The sequence below is a fragment of the Schistocerca piceifrons genome, chromosome 1 (genome assembly GCF_021461385.2).
Source record: "Schistocerca piceifrons isolate TAMUIC-IGC-003096 chromosome 1, iqSchPice1.1, whole genome shotgun sequence".
NCBI lineage: Eukaryota > Metazoa > Arthropoda > Insecta > Orthoptera > Acrididae > Schistocerca > Schistocerca piceifrons.
Genome location: NC_060138.1, coordinates 441,330,241 through 441,350,204, shown reverse-complemented (window position 1 = coordinate 441,350,204; position 19,964 = coordinate 441,330,241). Strand labels below are relative to the sequence as shown.

Sequence of the window (19,964 nt, the reverse complement as noted above, 5' to 3'; positions counted from 1 at the left end):
ATCTTCCAGGCCTAAATACTTGTTGTTTTTCTCTTAATTGTGGTTCTATCTTGTTCCTGATTTTCTGTGCAATTATCGTTTTGTAAATATTCATGCAATGTTGCAGTAACGCTATTACCCTGCAGTTGTTGCAGAACGCCTTGTTACCATTGTTAAATATAGGTACATAATTCCCTCTGTTCAATCATCAGGAATCTCACCATAGGTTCATATTATCCTTATTATTATAAACAGCATCTGAATTCCAATACAGACTCTTACAGGAGGTTTGCCATTTTTCCATGTATAATATGCTTTCTCTACAACTAGCTGCAGATCTTCTCTTTCTATTTCATCATGTCATTTATACATCTTTTCCTCTGTAATGGTATTATTTCTTTCGTCTCCCTCCATTTCATTGTGCGTATTTGTTTCATCTTATTCTTCATACAAATTTTGGAAGTATTCTTTCTATACTTTCAAAACTACTTCTTACTCCGACATGCATTTTCCTTCTTTGTTGATGACTTGTAAACTCTTTTCTTTTTGCTTCTTCCTGTTACCTAATATGTGTTACAAGATCTTCTTGCCATCCTTAAAGTTCTCTTCTATTTCTTTTGTGAATTTTTCACAAGATATTTTCTTAGCCAATGCTATAGTTTTTATTTTGTTCCTTTTATGTTCCATTCTGTTTTTGAACCATTCTTCTCAAAGACCAACAAATCAACAATGGCTGTCTGCAAGCAGACTACACTAAGTATGGCACCACAGATTTACTAGTGTAAGAAAAGAACCCAACAGTCTACCATTTGTTATATTACATCATAATTTACATCTCTTTGAGTAAAGATTAATATACTGTCAGCACAACTTCAGTATAAACTAAATATTAATGTAAGTTTAATGTGCAGAATTGGCTAAAAAAACTAAGAAATAATATTACCTCCAACAGTAGGATATAGAATAGTGAACTAGTTTATCAGGAGTAAAGGTAACAATTCATGAAATAGTAGAGGCACTGAGTCATCAGCAGGCACTTAACCAAGATTGCAAACTTCGCTAACTTCACACACACACACACACACACACACACACACACACACACACACAGAGAGAGAGAGAGAGAGAGAGAGAGAGAGAGAGAGAGGTTGGGGGGGGGGGGGGGGGAGACAATTCACAATGTACTTAAAAGTTGGAACTCAACTAATTAGCCAGGAACTAAATTGAATAAACACATTAATATATGTGCATTATTATTTGCAGATGATAAAGTAATAATTGAAAGTGAAAATGATCTCAATTTAGCAGCACCTTGGCCAGACTAAATATATAGAGAACTTAATCTAGAAATTTCATTGCATACGACTAAAGTTATGGTCATAAATTCCCAATGTGGTAAAAATAGTAGTAAACAACAAGATAATTGAATAGCTGTTACAGTTTGAATATCTAGGCTGTGATATGAGTTACAATTATGATAACAATGTGGATGAAAAGTTAAACAAATTTCAAGCAATGTGTGGGATAATAAACAAAACAATTAACTACAACACCCAAAAAGTTAAATTTTATAAAATTATGGTGATTACCCCCACCCCTTATGAACCATGGACCTTGCCATTGGTGGGAAGGCTTGTGTGCCTCAGCAATACAGATAGCCACACCGTAGCTGCAACCACAACAGAGGGGTATCTGTTGAGAGGCCAGACAAACATGTGGTTCCTGAAGAGGAGCAGCAGCCTTTTTTGTAGTTGCAGGGGCGACAGTCTGGATGATTATTGATCTGGCCTTATAACACTAACCAAAACAGCCTTGCTGTGCTGGTAATGCGAACGGCTGAAAGCAAGGGGAAACTACAGCCGTAATTTTTCCTGAGGGCATGCAGCTTTACTGTATGGTTAAATGATGATGGTGTCCTCTTGGGTAAAATATTCAGGAGGTAAAATAGTCCCCCATTCGGACCTCCAGGCGAGGACTACTCAGGAGGACATTGTTATCAGGAGAAAGAAAACTGGTGTTCTATAGATAGGAGCATGGAATGTCAGATCCCTTAATCAGGCAGGTAGGTTACAAAACTTTAAAAGGGAAATGGACAGGTTAAAGTTAGATATAGTGGGAATTAGTGAAATTCGGTGGCAGGAGGAACAACACTTCTGGTCAGGTGAATACAGGGTTATAAATACAAAATCAAATAGGGGTAATGCAGGAGTAGGTTTAATAATGAATAGGAAAATAAGAATGCGGGTAAGCTACTACAAACAGCATAGTGAACGCATTATTGTGGCCAAGATAGACACAAAGCCCGCACCTATCACTGTAGTACAAGTTTATATGCCAACTAGCTCCGCAGATGACAAAGAGATTGATGAAATGTATGATGAGATTAAAGAAATTATTCAGATAGTGAAGGGAGACAAAAATTTATTAGTCATGGAGGACTGCAATTCGATAGTAGGAAAAGTGAGAGAAGGAAACATAGTAGGCGAATATGGATTGGGGGGGGGAAGAAACGAAAGAGGAAGCCGCCTGGTAGAATTTTGCGCAGAGCATAACTTAATCATGGCTACCACTTGGTTCAAGAATCATTAAAGAAGGTTGTATACATGGAAGAAGCCTGGAGATACTAGAAGGTATCAGATAGATTATATAATGGTAAGACAGAGATTCAGGAACCGGGTTTTAAATTGTAAGACATTTCCAGGGGCAGAAGTGGACTCTGACCACAATCTATTGGTTATGTACTGCAGATTAAAACTGAAGAAACTGCAAAAAGGTGGGAATTTGAGGAGATGGGACCTGGATAAACTGTAAGAACCAGAGGTTGTAGAGAGCTTCAGGGAAAGCATTAGGGAACGATTGACAAGAATGGGGGAAAGAAATACAGTAGAAGAAGAATGGGTATCTTTGAGAGATGAAATAGTGAAGATAGCAGAGGATCAAGTAGGTAAAAAGACGAGGGCTAATAGAAATCCTTGGGTAATAGAAGAGATATTTAATTTAACTGATGAAAGGAGAAAATATAAAAATGCATTAAATGAAGCAGGCAGAAAGGAATACAAATGTCTCAAAAATGAGATCGACAGGAAGTGCAAAATGGCTAAGCAGGGATGGCTAGAGGACAAATGTAAGGATGGAGAGGCACATATAACTTGGGGTAAGATAGATACTACCTACAGGAAAATTAAAGAGACCTTTGGAGAAAAGAGAACCACTTGCATGAATATCAAGAGCTCAGATGTAAACCTAGTTCTAAGCAAAGAAGGGAAAGCAGAAAGGTGGAAGGAGTATATAGAGGGTCTGTAGAAGGGCGATGTACTACAGGGGAATATTATGGAAATGAAAGAGAATGTAGATGAAGATGAAATAGAAGATAAGATACTGCGTGAAGAGTTTGACAGAGCACTGAAAGATCGGAGTTGAAAAAAGGCCCTGGGAGTATACAACATTCAATTAGAACTACTGACAACCTTGGGAGAGCCAGCCCTAATGAAACTCTATCATCTGGTGGGCAAGCTGTATGAGAAAGGTGAAATATCCTCAGACTTCAAGAAGAATATAATAATACCAATCCAAAAGAAAGCAGGTGTTGACAGATGTGAAAATTACTGAACTATCAGTTTAATAAGACAGAGCTGCAAAATACTAACACAAATTCTTCACAGATGAATGGAAAAACTGGTAGAAGCCAACCTCGGGGAAGATCAGTTTGGATTCCGTTGCAATGTTGGAACACGTGAGGCAATATTGACCCTACGACTTATCTTAGAAAATAGATTAAGGAAAGGCAAACCTATGTTTCTAGCATTTGTAGACTTAGAGAAAGTTTTTGACAATGTTGACTGGAATACTCTCTTTCAAATTCTGAAGGTAGTAGGGGTAAAATACAGGGAGCGAAAGGCTATTTACAATTTTTACAGGAACCAGATGGCAGTTATAAGAGTCGAGGGGCATGAAAGGGAAGCAGTGGTTTGGAAGGGAGTGAGACAGGGTTGTAGCCTATCCCTGATGTTATTCGATCTGTATATTGAGCAAGCAGTAAAAGAAACAAAAGAAAAATTTGGAGTAGGTATTAAAATTCATGGAGAAGAAATAAAAACTTTGAGGTTCGCCAGTGACATTGTAATTCTTCAGAGATAGCAAAGGACTTGGAAGAGCAGTTGAACGGAATGTAGAGTGTCTTGAAAGGAGGATATAAGATGAAAATCAACAAAAGCAAAACAAGGATTATGGAATGTAGTCGAATTAAGTCGGGTGATGCTGAGGGAATTAGATTAGGAAATGAGACACTTAAAGTAGAAAAGGAGTTTTGCTATTTGGGGAGCAAAATAACTGATGTTGGTCGAAGTAGAGAGGATATAAAATGTAGACTGGCAATGGCAAGGAAAGCGTTTCTGAAGAAGAGAAATTTGTTAACATCAAGTATAGATTTAAGTGTCAGGAAGTCGTTTCTGAAAGTATTTGTATGGAGCGTAGCCATGTATGGAAGTGAAACATGGACAATAAATAGTTTGGACAAGAAGAGAATAGAAGCTTTCAAAATGTGGTGCTACAGAAGAATGCTGAAGATTAGATAGGTAGATCACATAACTAATGAGGAGGTATTGAATAGAATTGGGGAGAAGAGGAGTTTGTGGCACAACTTCACAAGAAGAAGCGACCAGTTAGTAGGACATGTTCTGAGGCATCAAGGGATCACAAATTTAGCATTGGAGGGCAGTATGGAGGGTAAAAATCGTAGAGGGAGACCAAGAGATGAATACACTAAGCAGATTCAGAAGGATGTAGGTTGCAGTAAGTACTGGGACATGAAGAAGCTTGCACAGGATAGAGTAGCATGGAGCGCAGCATCAAACCAGTCTCAGGACTGAAGACAACAACAACAACAACTGTAGACTTCCACAGTTTTCATTAAGAACTGTGCTTGTATTGTGAACCTGTGTTTGTATTGTGAACTGAGTGATGTTCTGAGTTTTCTCCTAAGTAGTTTAGTACAAAGACAGGACAAATTACATGATAATTTAAGGAAACGGCAACATACAACTTTGTTTTATGGAAAACAGTACACTGCTTCCATTTCATAAAATCATCTATCCTATGATTTTTTTTTTTTTTTGTATCTCATTCTTTTTTCTAATCAAGAACTTTTTTTGATATTAATTTCATTGTAAAGTTGAAGCAGATGTTTAAGACATATCACAGCAGATCAACAGAATTTAAAAATCCAACTGTTATGGTTCAAGAAACCATTCCCAAAAGCAGTGGTATTTTTTATGATATGTATGTGCACTCAAAAAAGCACAGCTCTATTCACTTTCTCTCAAGACGGTTACTGGAAGTCCTGAGATTTTGACTATTTTTGTTGAGACTCTTCTTGAGTGAGAGAAATTCCCATTCCTAGATATACAGGATGATTATAACTGAAGTCCTAGTATCAAAAAAGTGTAAAAAAGGAACCACTCCTCAGAATGGCATCAAATTTGAACAGAATATTGTTGGAGAAGGGGGGAACATTGTGGAAACAAAAAAAAAAAAAAAAAATTAATGAAAATTTTCTGTTAGAAAATGCTGTAAGCATCATAATGTAAATGGGATTGACTACAATTGACAGATGAATCGCAATACAATGGCTATGGTGTGGGCTGAACATTGAACCAAACACACTGTGCAATGTGCATGAACACAGAGCTTCAGCATTCAATAGTTGAGGCACAATTAGTTTGGTAAGCCTGTCCACTATGGCAAGATTGTATGACACTGGAAGGGAAAAATCAGTTTTTAATTGTCTTGAGGCCAAAACTTGCATAAAAAGCAACAATAAAATTGGTTTTTAATTGTTGTGAGATGCACACAAGACATTTTCACTATGCCGTCCACCATTTTCTGCCACAGGCTGAAACTGAGAAACGGCACCTTCTGCAACAGATCGGAGTGTCTCAAGCTCATGTTCAGAATGTGTTGTGCAGTGCATGCCTTCAGTTCAGCTATGTTTATATTCAAAGCACTGAAACAGCATCTCTGAGATAGCTTCACAGCCAGAAATCACATGGATTAAGATCACATGATCTGGATATGCCAGTGGCTATAGGGAGATGATGGCTGATAATTCTAACATTTCTAAAATGCCTCTGCAGCAGCTGCTCCAATGACTGTATAATGTGCAGAGGAGCGTCATCTTGCGAAACATGATCCTATACACACAGCCACATTGTTGAAGGATTGGAATCACTTTGGTGCATAGAAGACTCTCCTAGCATTTATCAATTACAGTACAAGTAGTAGGACTGATAGGATCCACTTCCTCAAAAAATATGGCCCTACGACAAATGAAGTTGTCAACTCACAACACACAGTTACCTCTGCAGAATGAAGTGGTACCAATTGATGTGCAAATGGATTTTCATAGCTCATATTCTGAAAGTCTGTGAATTCATATGTTCTTAGAGATGGAAATGGACTTTTTCTGTCCACAGAATGTTCCATGGCCATTCATTGTCAACTTCCATGTGAACAAGAAATTATAGAACAAATGTTTGTCTTGCTAGCAGGTCAACATGAAGCAACTCCTGATCATGAGTAATTTTGCACGGATAGCAATGCAGGATGTTTTGTAGAATTTTATGTACCATGCTCACAGGCACATCCAAAGTTCAGGCAATTCCCCGAGCACAGTACACAACTGCTTGGCCCCTCTTGCAATGCTGTGGTCACTTCTTCTACTGATGTTTTCCTCTCTCTGCCACACCATTTAAAAAAAAGAACCTGGCTTTTCAGGTTTCACAATTACTTTCTCCAGACCCTTGGCAGGAATGGCCCACCACCTTTTTTGGTAACCTTGAGTGTCTGAAATTTCCGCAGAGCTACTGATGCACAGTTAAGCGTCTTGTAATTTTTTAAACTGTAATCTACTGCTTACAGCACCATCTAGGGGTTCCATTACAGTTTTTTGTTTCCATAACGTTTCACCCTTCTTCAACAATATTACATTCAAATTTGACATCATTCTGAGCAGTGATTTGTTTCTTACAACTTTCTGAAACTTTAATACACAATCACACCCTGTACATACTTTCTAAAGGTACTTATTTGCTGAAAACTACTTGCTGTATTTTTTTACAGTTGCATGCAAATTATTCTCATTGAAATCGCTATGCTAGAGGAACTCTACAGTTTAATTAGTGAAAATGAGGTTTATATAATAATTCTCAGGAACTATGGCTGCTATACATATCATCAAATTCTATTACTAAAAAAGCTATTATTGGTGGAAAACTGTCAGGCTTCCAGCCAAGTAGTAGTGTTAAAATACTATGACACTTTGATGAGTGTCATGTTCATCATCTTCTGGTGATGTCAGCTGGAAACCGGAGAGCTTTTCACCAATGGTACACACCGAGAGGACCTACATTCATGTACAAATATTATTATTTTTATAGGTGTGTTCTGATGATTTTAGCTTTGTTGTGCATTCTCAGTGTTCTAACAGACACTTTTCTAATTATGTGCAACTGGAGAATACATACATCAACATAAAGCTTACCTGTGTAGATTTTCAATAACACCACTACATAATGCACGGAATACTTGTCCCAATGACAGATTACCTAAATCAATGTTTGTAACTGTTGCATTTTGTTCAGGACTATGCCTTTCTCCCAACAATGTTGGTATCACTTTCAGTGATGAAACTGCATTTTCCTCAGCAGCCAAAACCAGTATTTTTTCCCACACTTTAGCTGTAAACAAAAATGTTTCAGCAGTTACAATCAGATGCATCATTCTAAGCTATGGCCATAAAGAACTGAACTATAAAGATACTGTCAAATTTATACATGTAATATCTGGATGTCGAAATGAGGATAGTGCCTCTGTTTAAATAGAACCAATCAACATAATACTTTCACCAATGTGATAATGGGGTTTTTATTTTATTAGAAATAATAAAAGACTATCGTGTTTACAACTTTAATAATAAAAGATATAAAACTTAGATCTACTATATAAATTTGCTACACTATTACCACAATGAGTACCTACTAATGTATTGAAGCAACAATATTAATGTAATTTAAAACAACATGAAGGTAAGAAGATGAAATATTTCATGTATTACTCATAGATCACGAGAGATGAAAAACATTTTATATTTATATCAATGTTCTTAGCAGAACTCAAATGATATCAAGCAAAATTATGGGAGACATCTGGTTGGTTAGATGATTAGTTAGTCTTGTGTTCTGTAAATTACATTTATGATAAATTTGGTATATAGATTGTGCTAGCTGAACAGCAATTCCACACATTCATTAAAATCCTGGGTGATGGAATATACCATAATTAAAAATGGGATTGAAACTAAAAGAAGCTATGACAGTATTTTAATTCATTTTGAACAGTCCCAGTCAGAAAAAGTAGTGAATAAGAAATTGTAAGATAAATGTGGTTACTGTATTCAGTTATTGCAAAAATATTGATTCTGTCCCCACACTTTTATTTAGCTAGGTGCACAATGGTTAGATAATTATACAAATGGTAGCATTAAAGAATAAAATTTCTTTTCTGGTGCATTCAAATATTAAATGGGTTGTGTTCAATGCAGAAGTTTCAGACTTCAGAGAGTCTACAACTAGAGAACTGCAGGTACTGGAGGCAATGAGATGCAGACAAACACAATAAAAAGAATACTAAAAATATATATGCTTTCAGACAAAGTCCTTCCTCAGAAGTGGAACTGTCACACATTCACACAACAACAACAACAACAACAACAATTCACACACACACACACACACACACACACACACACACACACACACACACACACACACGATTACTGTCTCCAGCTGCTACTTAGCTGCAATCACTGTGCTGCATTCTACATGGGCATGACTACTAACAAGTTGTCTGTCTGCATGAATGTGCACTGCCAAACTGTGGCCAAGAGACAGCTGGACCATTTAGTTGCAGAAAAATCTGCCCACAACAGATGTGCTTCACTTTAATGACTGGCTCATAGCCTGTGCCATCTGGACTCTTCCTAGCAACACCAGCTTTTCTGAACTGCAGAGGTAGGAACTCTCCCTACAACATATTATTCATTCCCGTAACTCTCCTGACCTCAACCTTTGTTAACCCCTGTGCTCCACCTGTCCAACACCTTCCCGATTCCATTACAGTACATGTGCCTTGTATCCCACCAGTGCACCTAGAAGTCCTTTCCTCTTCTCTACTTCTCTACCCTCCCTTTTCCAGGGGCCAAAACAAATGGTGGAGGCGGGTTCTCCTATGTGCAGTCAGCCACACGTGGATGAACTTAGTCATGGTGTTGTGACACTGAGCCATTGGAATTGAGCATAACACAGAGAGGGTGGCCTCAGCAGTGATGGATGACCGCTGGTATGCACTTAGGATGCTGGCAAAACCTGCAGGCCCCGATGGCAGAGCACAGCTGGAATCGCAACGAGGCTGGTGCTGGCAGGTGGGCATGTGGTGGCTGGAATGGATGAATCAGCATACAGGACTGACATCTATGAAGTCGCTTTGCCAACTGGAGTGAAACCTATATGAACTCAAGAACCTACTGAAGGCTTCCTTGGGAGAAGATTGAGTGATATGTTTTCTCATCTGGGTTTTGAATGTATGAACCAGCTGCCCCGCTTCTCCATTGCACAGGGGATGGAAGGGAGGGGGCATAACATGCCAGATGCTGATCTTTGTACAAAAATATTAAAAATCTTGACTCACAAACTGTGGGACATTGTTCGTTACCAGTGTATAAGGCAACCCTTCTAAGGAAAAAATCTTTGAAAGGGCCTTGACTGTGGATGTGGACATAAGGAAATTCTGAGAATTTATCCACTACTACAATCCAAAAGAAGTTAAGGAATGGCCCCTCAAAATAATAATCACGCAAAGGATCTGATGCTCGATCCAGTCGATGTCCAGCCAGCTGTTGTTGACAAATTGAACAATCTGACATAAGACAGGATTGGTCATGACAGCCACCAAAATCCAAGAATGGGAAAAGCATCCATAGCATTTTGAGGTTCAACATGTAAATAGAAACACAACAGTTCATCTTGATCAAATGGTGTATTGGGGCCAATCGGCAATCGAGGAAGAGCATCTGCATTAGTGTACTGTGCTCTGGGTCAGAAATGAATCTCATAGTTACAGCATGACAAAACAGAGTCCAGCATTGCAGGAAGTGGGCCACTTTGTCTGGTAAATATGCTGAACAACTGAAAAGAGAAAACACAGGTTTATGATCAGTTGTCAAATGATACATGGAACCCTATATGAAAACATGAAATTTTTGAGCATGTTAATTTAACAAGGGCTTTGTTCTCTATCTGCAAGTGGTGCTGTTGCATCTGATTCAGAGTTTTGGAAGTGTACACAAGAGGGTGTACAGAACTGTCCACATATTTGTGCACAAGTACAACCTCAAGGTCATACTGGGAGGTGTCTGTGGCCAACAAAAACGTTGGCTTGGTTGGAAGGTAACTGAGCAAGGTCCCAAGTGTAATTTTGACCTTAACAGGGCAAAAACTTACTAGCTAGTGGGCAAACAGTGAAAAGAAACATCTTTGCATAAGAGAACATTAAGTGGCTGGGCCAGTGGTTCAGGATCCACATAGGTTTAAAAATTTAATGGTCACTGCTGCACCCATGTCCACTTGCATTTTTAACATCTAGTCCATCACACGTACTTCAATGTAGACTTACTTTGGGGCTACCATCACTTGGGAAACACTTCTCATCCATGTTCATGTCTCGTGAAGGAGGCTGCGAGTTCTACACGGATGCACTAAGTATTTTTTTTTTTTTTTTTGTAAATACAATGGTTGCATATTGACCAACTCTTCGGGCATGCAGCCCACTCATGTTCAACAAAATAATAAGCTATGATAGAAGAGGAGCATGCGCCAGCAGTAGTGATGCTGACTGCTGTTGCTGCTTCGATGGTGCTGCCCCACACAGCATTGAGGCTGCAGTTGTATGACCACAACGTCGTCTTACCCCTGCGAGCTAACTGATTTCTTCATGCCAAAGATACTTCAAAAGATTCATCAGTGTTCACAATATCTGTGAGAGAGGGATTTTCACATTGTAAAGCACTTTCACAAACTTCCCTTTTAGGGGCCAGGTGTATTGTAGCATCACGAGCCATCAGTGATGCTGACTGCTGTTGCTGCTTAGATGGTGCTGCCCCACACAGCATTGAGGCTGCAGTTGTATGACCATAACGTCCTCTTGCCCCCATGAGCTAACTGACGGCAGCCGAGGAGTAGAGGAATCAATGGCGGCTACTTCACACCATGCTTCTATCTGATTTCTTTGTGCCACAGATACTTCAAAAGAATCATCAGTGTTCATAATATCTGTGAGAGAGGTATTTTCACACTGTAAAGCACTTTCACAAACTTCCCTTTTCGGGGCCAGGTTTATTGTAGCATCATGAGCCATCAAATCAACATTGGAGTCCCAGTGGGCCTTAGTAACAAACGTAATTATGGCTAAGACTATAAAGTTCTGTTGCCCAAGCTCTGTATGACTGTTGCAGCCACTTCTGACAACAGCAGAAGCAGCAATAGCATGGATATGTTTGCAATGACAATTAGAGAGCAACTGACACATTCCATCAAAAGAGAGACTGATTGGTTCCTGAAGAGGAGCTAGCTGACCAAAATGTGATAAAAATGAGGATAAATCCATGACCAAAATAAAGCCTTACACAAACTTTGGTTGGCAAAAACTTGAAAATGTTGCCAAAGGCATTTTCCGTAAGCATCCCAATCTTCCACAGACACAATATAAGGAGGAAATGGTGGGGGTTGAGTCAACGATAGTAGAAGCAGATGGATCAATGAAGCTGCCAAATTGTTTAGTGCCATGGAGAGAGCCTGATGATGGTTAGTGAGGGCTCACTGTTGTTCAACAATAAATTGAAGAATTTCTTCCACTGATATGTTGGCTGTATATTGCACCAAGAAACAAAACACATGGAATAGAATATTGCCAACTATCTTGTAACATTCTACAGACACAATATCAGAAATAAAACCAATTTATTCTTCTTCCACATGAAGAGATTCACAAGAACATTGAATGAAGTACAGAATGATACAAAGTATCATAACTGTAGAATGCATCAATATATAGTCTCATTGGTGAGCATCAATAAGTAAATAACATAAGTGAGGCTGAAAGCCTGGCACACCGTGCTTATATTGGCTTGTTTGCACATGGCACTACACTTCTTACACCATCTGTCCAGGTTGCAAGGCAACCTTTCTAGGCCAGTTGTGGATGCACTTGTTTCGTGCGCTGTTTGATTATGCACACTCACTCTATAGGGTTACAACACTCTCCATATCAGTGCTACACCTACTACCAAACAAACTTCAATATTAGCTTAAAGGATAAAATGTGCAACCCAATAAAGAGAAATTTGCATTGCAAATCATGATTTATTATACTATACCTAAAGGTGACAAGAGAAAAAGCACAACATACATTCTTTCATACAATAAAAATAACTCACACTGTGGAACACTGAAGCCAAGTTCTAATGTCCATTGTTGAAGGGTACGAACAAAAGTAGCCAGTGCATTTCCACCATTTAATGATGCAGCCACAGCTAAGTATCTCCCACTGAAGTAAGGGAAATACAGCACTGTCTGTTTCTCTGAAACAATAATTAAAACTAATTAAATGAAGAGCACCAAATGATGTTGCAACATAACTACCTTCGACAGCTTATAATATGTTACTGAGTGTAAATGATCAATGAACAACCCAATACACCTTTTAAAAAAAATCCTGTAAGTTGTCAGTCCAGGGTTTCAGCAATAATTTTGAATAGACAGTAAATATTTCTGATTAACAGTCTGAGTATTTTACTTCACCTTGTGATTAATTAATGTAATCACTGAAATTAATAATTTCTGATAAAAATATGTATGCATGGGTAGTCCATTGTTTGGGTCAATTAAATTTTAAAGTTATTGTGAAATGTGACATTGCTGTGAAAAGGCAAAAATTAATTTTGTATTCCAGTTTATGTTGTCATTGAAACCATGCAAACATATAACAAACCTCAAGAAAAACAAGAAATTTTATCAAATAAAAATAATATGTAAATCATATTAAAAAGATCACATATTTACATCTGAGATGTAAAATTTGCAAAAGAACCTAATGGTAATAATTTGGGGAGAAAATATTAAATAATGAAGTGCAGGAAGTCTATTGTAAATATGTCTGAGTATGACAAAGTTACCTACAAATACATTTTTAATAAAGTAAGACTTGTATTAATTATCAAAAGAATATAAATGTGATTGTGGCTGTGACAGCATGGTTCACTGTCATTCAGTATGTGACTCAGTATATCTCAGTCTATGACTCAGTTTTTGAGTCAGTGCTATTATGAGCTGTTATGAACTGTTTGAGAAGATTTAATACAATTTTCATGAGAACTGAAACACAATCTTTAAGCCATGCATCAAGTATCCAGGATCAAAATAATCCCCTAACTGGACTAAGTAAAATATGAGGTGTATGGTGTTTGTAAATGTGCCTCGTTGCAAATAAATAGGAGCACCACATTATCAGTCCCATTAACAGCTATAAAGTGCTCCAATTTGAGATTAATATTCCACAAAATGTATTTAGGGAAGTAGTGGGCACCTTATAAAGCATACACAATGTACTTTGCTGCCCATCAGAACTGCAGTACCATGAAGGCAGCATACAACAAATGTCAAGTAAGTATAAAGTGTGCTACATTTCAGCACAATTCCACAAGTAGTAGGAGCAATACCATCTACATGCTATCTGCATTTTGTGCCACTTACATATAAGGAAAGATTATACAGTTGTTTTCAAATTCAGAAATCACATCTGAATGTTGTTTGTTTGTGAGAAGATCTTTTTATTCCTCTTTTAAGTATAAGATACATCAACCAGTACACATCAGAATTTGACAGCAGTAGGATTGTGGAACATTACGACTATGGTTTATTATTCTGTGATACTGCTGCTTGTATTAGTTGGGATATCATGAATGTCATGCAACTTTGGAATTTATGGGTTCTGGAAGACCATACTCAACATGATGCAGCATCTCAATGATCCCATGTGACTAGTACCTGAGAGGAGAAACATATTGTTTGTTTGTTTGTGCAGGCTCGTACAGCATCACATACGTAAGCTCTGACAGAGTTACAGTCACATACACTGACTCAGAAAAGGGGCTTGTTTGTAGCAACACAAGTATCCACATGGATAATGCAATGCCATCTGGAGCAGCACAGGCTGTCAGCAAAGGTACCACTTTTGCGATTTTCCTTAATACAGCAGCAGAAAGAGGTGTATGAACAGTGGTGCACCCAATGATACCACAGAAATGATTACATGTTGTCTTTTTAGATGAGCCTCAATCCTGCATACTACACCACAATCCATGAGTGGAAGCTCAAAGGAGAATGAAAACTGTCAGACTGCATTTGTCATTATCATCTGGCTCCAGCATGATACCATTTGGTGCACAACACAGTCAAATGGTTCAAATGGCTCTGAGCACTGTGGGACTTAACATCTGAGGTCATCAGTTCCCTAGACTTAGAACTACTTAAACCTAACTAAACTAAGCACATCACACACATCCAAGCCCGAGGCAGGATTCGAACCTATGACCATAGAAGCAGCATGGTTCCAGACTGAAGTGCCTAGAACAGCTCGCCACGACAGCCAGCCACAACACAGTCAGCTCTGGTTCACACAGCCAGTAATTTGGGCAGTGGCTATACATTTCTGATGTGTTAAGGACAATGGCTGTGCCCTACTTCTGAGGGTTGTCTGAGATTATCTTCCAACTAGATACCATAAGACCGTATGTTTCCCACGTTGCCGTCACCTTCCTTGATACTACAGTGTTCAGTTGTTTCCCTGGACAATACAGTCTCCAGATCTATCACTCACAGAGCTGAAGCAACATGACTGATGAACTCCTATCTGTCATTCAAGCTCAGTTTGACTCAATGTCTAGTGAGGCTGGAGCCACTGTTGCTACCAGAGGTGGTAACCCTGCACACCTACAAAATTTAATTATGTATTATTGTTACTGGAATGTATATGTAGAATTTTTACAAAATGTTGCTTGCTACTTTCTTGGTGTTGCAATTTTAAAGATCAGCAGAGTAACTGAAACACTTGAATCATAAAAAAATTGTTTCTTGTCTTCTGTGAGAAACAGTTTTTTTCTTAAATGTTACTACCTTTTGTACACACTTTTTAAAAGAGTTAAGTTCTAAAAATTTCAATCTTTCCTTCAAGCACAGGGAGAGAGATAAAACACACACACACACACACACACACACACACACACACACACACACACACACACTCTTTAATGAAATTGTTGTATGTCTCATATCATATAAGCAGTCCATTATTTGAGAGAAAAGTCATTGTTTCACAGGATTCACTGTCAAATTGTCATTTACTGAGTCAGTTTATACCCACTGGTTTATTTCCTAGTGACTACTCACAAACACAGTTAATACGTACAACTGCAATAAAATTGTTGTCATTTTAAGTAACATAAAATTATAGCAGTGTCATCATCATCATCATCATCAGTTTTCTGTTGTATTAGCAGGTCCTTTGCCTCTCCATTTTCTGTGATCCATTGTTTCCTTCTTACTGCTGCTGTATGTTGTACTGTCCATCATGTCATCCAGTATCTGAAATCTCTTCCTTCCTCGCTTCCTTTTCCCTTGTGCATAACCTTCTAAAACTGTTTTTATCAGTCTGTCATTCTTTCTTAATATATGCCCAACCCAATTTCTTTTTCTTCTTTTTATTACATCTAGTAACTGACTTTTCTCTCCCACTCTTCTCAGTACCTGTTCATTTTTTACTCTGTCCATCCAACTTATTCTTTCCATCCTCCACCATGTCCACATCTCAAAAGCCTCTAGCCTTTTTCTGTCTTTCTTCCTCAAAGTCCATGTTTCAGTGTCATCTGGAAGAACACTCCATACAAAACATTTTATGAGTCTTTTCCTCAGTTCTCTGTCCAGATTGGTGCAGAAAATTCTCCTTTTCTTATAAAATGCCTTCTGCCATTGCTACCCTTGTTTTAATTTCTGTGCTGCACTTCCAGTTGGTGTCCATCCAGCTTCCAAGATACTTAAAATTTGGCACCTGTCCTAATATTTCTCCATTAAGTATAATTTTTATTTCTTTATTTCCTCCTAGTGCCAATACTTTTGTTTTCTTTGTGTTCATTTTCATTGCATAATTTTTCCGTTATCTTCAATGATGTCCCCTAAATCCTGTAATTCTTTTTCCCCTGTGGCTAGAAGGACCATGTAATCAGCAAACCTCAAACAACCTAGTCTTCTTCCTCCAATTTCTATTCCTTTGTCATCTAATGAGCATTGGTCAATCATATTTTCCAAGTAGCAATTGAAAATGGTAGGTGATAAACAGCATCCTTGACTTACTCCTTTGCCTAGTTTGATCCAGTTTGTACTTTCTCCTCACACTTTAAATGAGGCTTTTTGATTAAGATATAATGAGTTTACAAGTCTTCTGATTTTCCAGCCCACTCTCTTTTTCCCTCATTATAGTCACCAGCTTTTCCCAAGCCATACTGTAAAATGACTTTTCTAGACTGATGAAGCACATATAGAGGTCTCTTCTTTTTTCAATAAATCTTTCTCCCAAGATTCGTAGGAGCCCTATTGCATCTCTGGTGCCCGTATTCTGTCTACAGCCAAACTGCTCCTCACCAGGATTCTCCTCCATTACTTTTTCAAGTCTCTTATTAATTATTCTTAACATCACTTCGGCTGCATGTGAAATGATGCTGATTGTCCTGTACTCACTGCATTTTTTGGTTCTACGTTTTTTCGGTAATGGAATCATTACTGTTGTCAGAAAGTCCTCAGGCCATTCACCACTGTCATATATTTTATTACATAACCTGAATATTTCTCTTATTCCATCTTGGTTCAAGCATTTTGATACAGGCTGTTTATAAATGAATATTGGGGTTTCAACACTTTATAACATTTATTACATTCAACTTACAGTTATAAATGATATGTCAAATGAAAGAGCAACTCAAACAGTTTTACCAAGAACCTTATAAATGTTCAATGTGAGCACCATTTGTCGCACAGCACACATCAAGTCTATAGCCAAGTACTGGATAGGTCGCAAGGGGCCCAATGACAGGGCTTGCTTTGCGTGGCCTCCACGTTCACCTAACCTAACACCATGCAATTTTTTCCTTTGGGGCTTCATCAAGGATTGCGTGTATGTGGATCCGCTACCAGCAGACCTCCCTGAACTAAGAAACTGGATTGAAGCAGCTGTTGCTACTGAAGACACACTTATCAACGTTTGGGAAGAACGCAGCTATAGACTTGATGTGTGTCATGTGACAAAAGGTGCTCACATTGAACATTTATAAGGTTCTTGGTAAAACTGTTTGAGTTGCTCTTTCATTTGACATATCATTTTAGCTGTAAGTTTAATATAATAAATATTATAAAGCATTAAAACCCCGATATTCATTTATGAACACCCTGCATTTCTCTTGGTACTTTATCTGTACCTACTGCTTTGCCATTTTTCATTGCAGCAATGGCAAACTTTACTTCTTCCATTATGGTGGTTGGCCCTTTCTTGTCATCACTTACACCATTGAGTGATTCAAGTTCCAGAGTTTCTGGTTTACGATCTGTGTCATAGCTCTTTTAGATAATCTTCCCATCTCTGGAGGACATCGTCACGATCTTTGTACACTACCTCTTCATCTGTCCTCAAAATTTCCATAGTAGCACTTCCTGCTCTGTTTTGATCCCATGTCATAGTCTTTCCCTGTTGTATAGCAAGTTGTATCTTCCCTTCCTGTCCAGTTCTTCAACTGCATCACATTCCTCTTTTAGCCATTTTTTCCTAGCCTGCTCTTCGCAGTTCACTATTTAATCTTTGGTACATCTTTCTTGCATCTTCAGTGATCTTGTTTTTAAATTTACTTCTCTTCTCCATCTTGCTCCATCTTGCAAATCATTTCTTGCATAAGCCATGTGTTTTTTTTTTTTTTTTTTTTTTTTTTTTTTTTTTTTTTTTTTTTTTTTTACATATCTTATATTTCGCTGTTGTGTTTTAATGATTCCTTCTTTCAGCATATTCCAGTACTCATCGACATTATCAGGTTGTTCTTTGTCTCGTAATGTGTTTAGAAACCCAAGTGACAGCATTTCTGTAATTTGTAATTTGTTGGATCTTATCTTCTCTAGATTCCACTTCTTCACCATGGTTTTTCATTCTTATTTCTATTCTGCCATAAGTAAGTTGTGGTTGGCATTAATATCTACACCTGGTAATGTGTGAATCTTCTTGATACCATTCCTGTATCTTTCTGCTATCAGTATAAAATCAATTTAGTTTCTGTATTTATGCCCTGGTGATTTCTAAGTGTAGGGCCTCTTGTTGTGGTTATTGAAACATGTATTTACCACTACCAGCTGCCTTTCCCTGCAGAAGTCAATTAGCCATTCACCTCTATCATTTCTCTTTCCAAGACCATGACTGCCTACTATGCTTCCCTTTTTCCCTTTTCCCACAACGGCGTTCCAGTCTCCAATTACTATTTTGCAGCATTTTTTATTTTCGTCCATTATTCTCTTTATTACATTGTATGTTTCTCTACAATTTGGTCATCATGTTCTGAAGTTGGCACATACACCTGGACAATCAATAAATCTTTTCGTGCTCGTTTCAGCCTTACACCAATAACCCGGTCATTTGCATAGTCCACATATTCCACACGTTTAGCCAATTCCTTTGTCATAATCATTCCTACTCCATTCATTCCTTTTACTTCTCCTCCTGAGTAGTACAATACATATTCATCTGACTGTAACTCTCCACATCCATTCCATCTTACCTCAGCAACTCCTAAGAGGTCCAGCAGTGTATCATGATTAAAGCACAATAGTTTAAAAGCGCGCAGAATTGAAAAATATTGAAACAATTCTTGTTATGTCCATGATATTAACCTTAACAGAGGTTGTGATTTCAAGTTTATTTCAGTTTGTCAGTACAACTAGGTGTAAGCCATCCAAACAACTATAACTGTGCATTTGAGACACTCAGGCAATTGCATAAAATATGAACGCCGGTGTACCAGGAGTAAATGACATTTATTAATTTATAAAAACAGAAAATACACTTGGTGATACTTGGTACTAGTTGGCACTAGAGAAGAATTTCACGAGACTGTTTATAACTGGCAAGAAATCATCACTCTATGTAGCACTTGTGGAACATAACACTGCACACAGAGAACAAACCAAAACCCACCACCTTAGTGGCTGGAGTGGGAACTCTTTGACAGCTCACATGAACACAGCAGCTGATGGTAACTGGTGATATTGTTCCCTACAAATTCACACCTTGTGATTCTACAAAGACTAAAATATTTCAAAATGAACACACTACAGTTTTATTAAAATGAGCAGTACAATTACCTATTGTTTGTGTATGGCATTTCTGTACCTATGCAGTGTAAACTGGATGTCATTCTAGAATGTAGTGAATTTGTAATTAATGATAGCCATTCTTACCGTCTTTTTCAAACCTAGTTGATTAATTATGTGTTACTTTCTTCCTGCGGTGTAGGGGGCTACAACAGACCCATGGTAACTCCTGCCTGTCATAAAAGGTAACTAAAAGGAGTGCTACACATACCCAACCTTTCATGTTGAAGACTCCACTATCACCTGAACAATAATCAGTGTTGACAGAAATGCAGGCCATTTGGTGATGGATGCCTTCTTCCCCCCATCCTACTCCTACCACCAGCACCACCACCAGCACCACCACCACCACTATTCCTTCAGTCTTCTGATAGGCTCAATGTGGCCCTCCGCAAATTCCTGTCATAAGTCAGTCTCCTCATC

At 38.1% G+C, this 19,964-nt stretch overlaps 1 protein-coding gene across 3 annotated transcripts in view; it reads right to left on the bottom strand.

The window, feature by feature from the left end:
• LOC124791033 (sedoheptulokinase-like) overlaps positions 1–19,964 on the bottom strand; it is a 117,663-nt gene that overhangs the window by 9,868 nt on the left and 87,831 nt on the right. For 2 of the 3 annotated variants that reach the window (XM_047257829.1, XM_047257830.1), the window contains exons 6-7: positions 12,524–12,667; positions 7,517–7,712 (exon numbers count right to left, since the gene is read on the bottom strand). In XM_047257829.1, the coding sequence (XP_047113785.1) occupies positions 7,517–7,712; positions 12,524–12,667 (340 nt within the window). Of the gene's footprint in view, positions 1–7,189; positions 7,379–7,516; positions 7,713–12,523; positions 12,668–19,964 lie in introns of those variants that run through there. The other variant, XM_047257831.1, reaches the window with a different exon arrangement.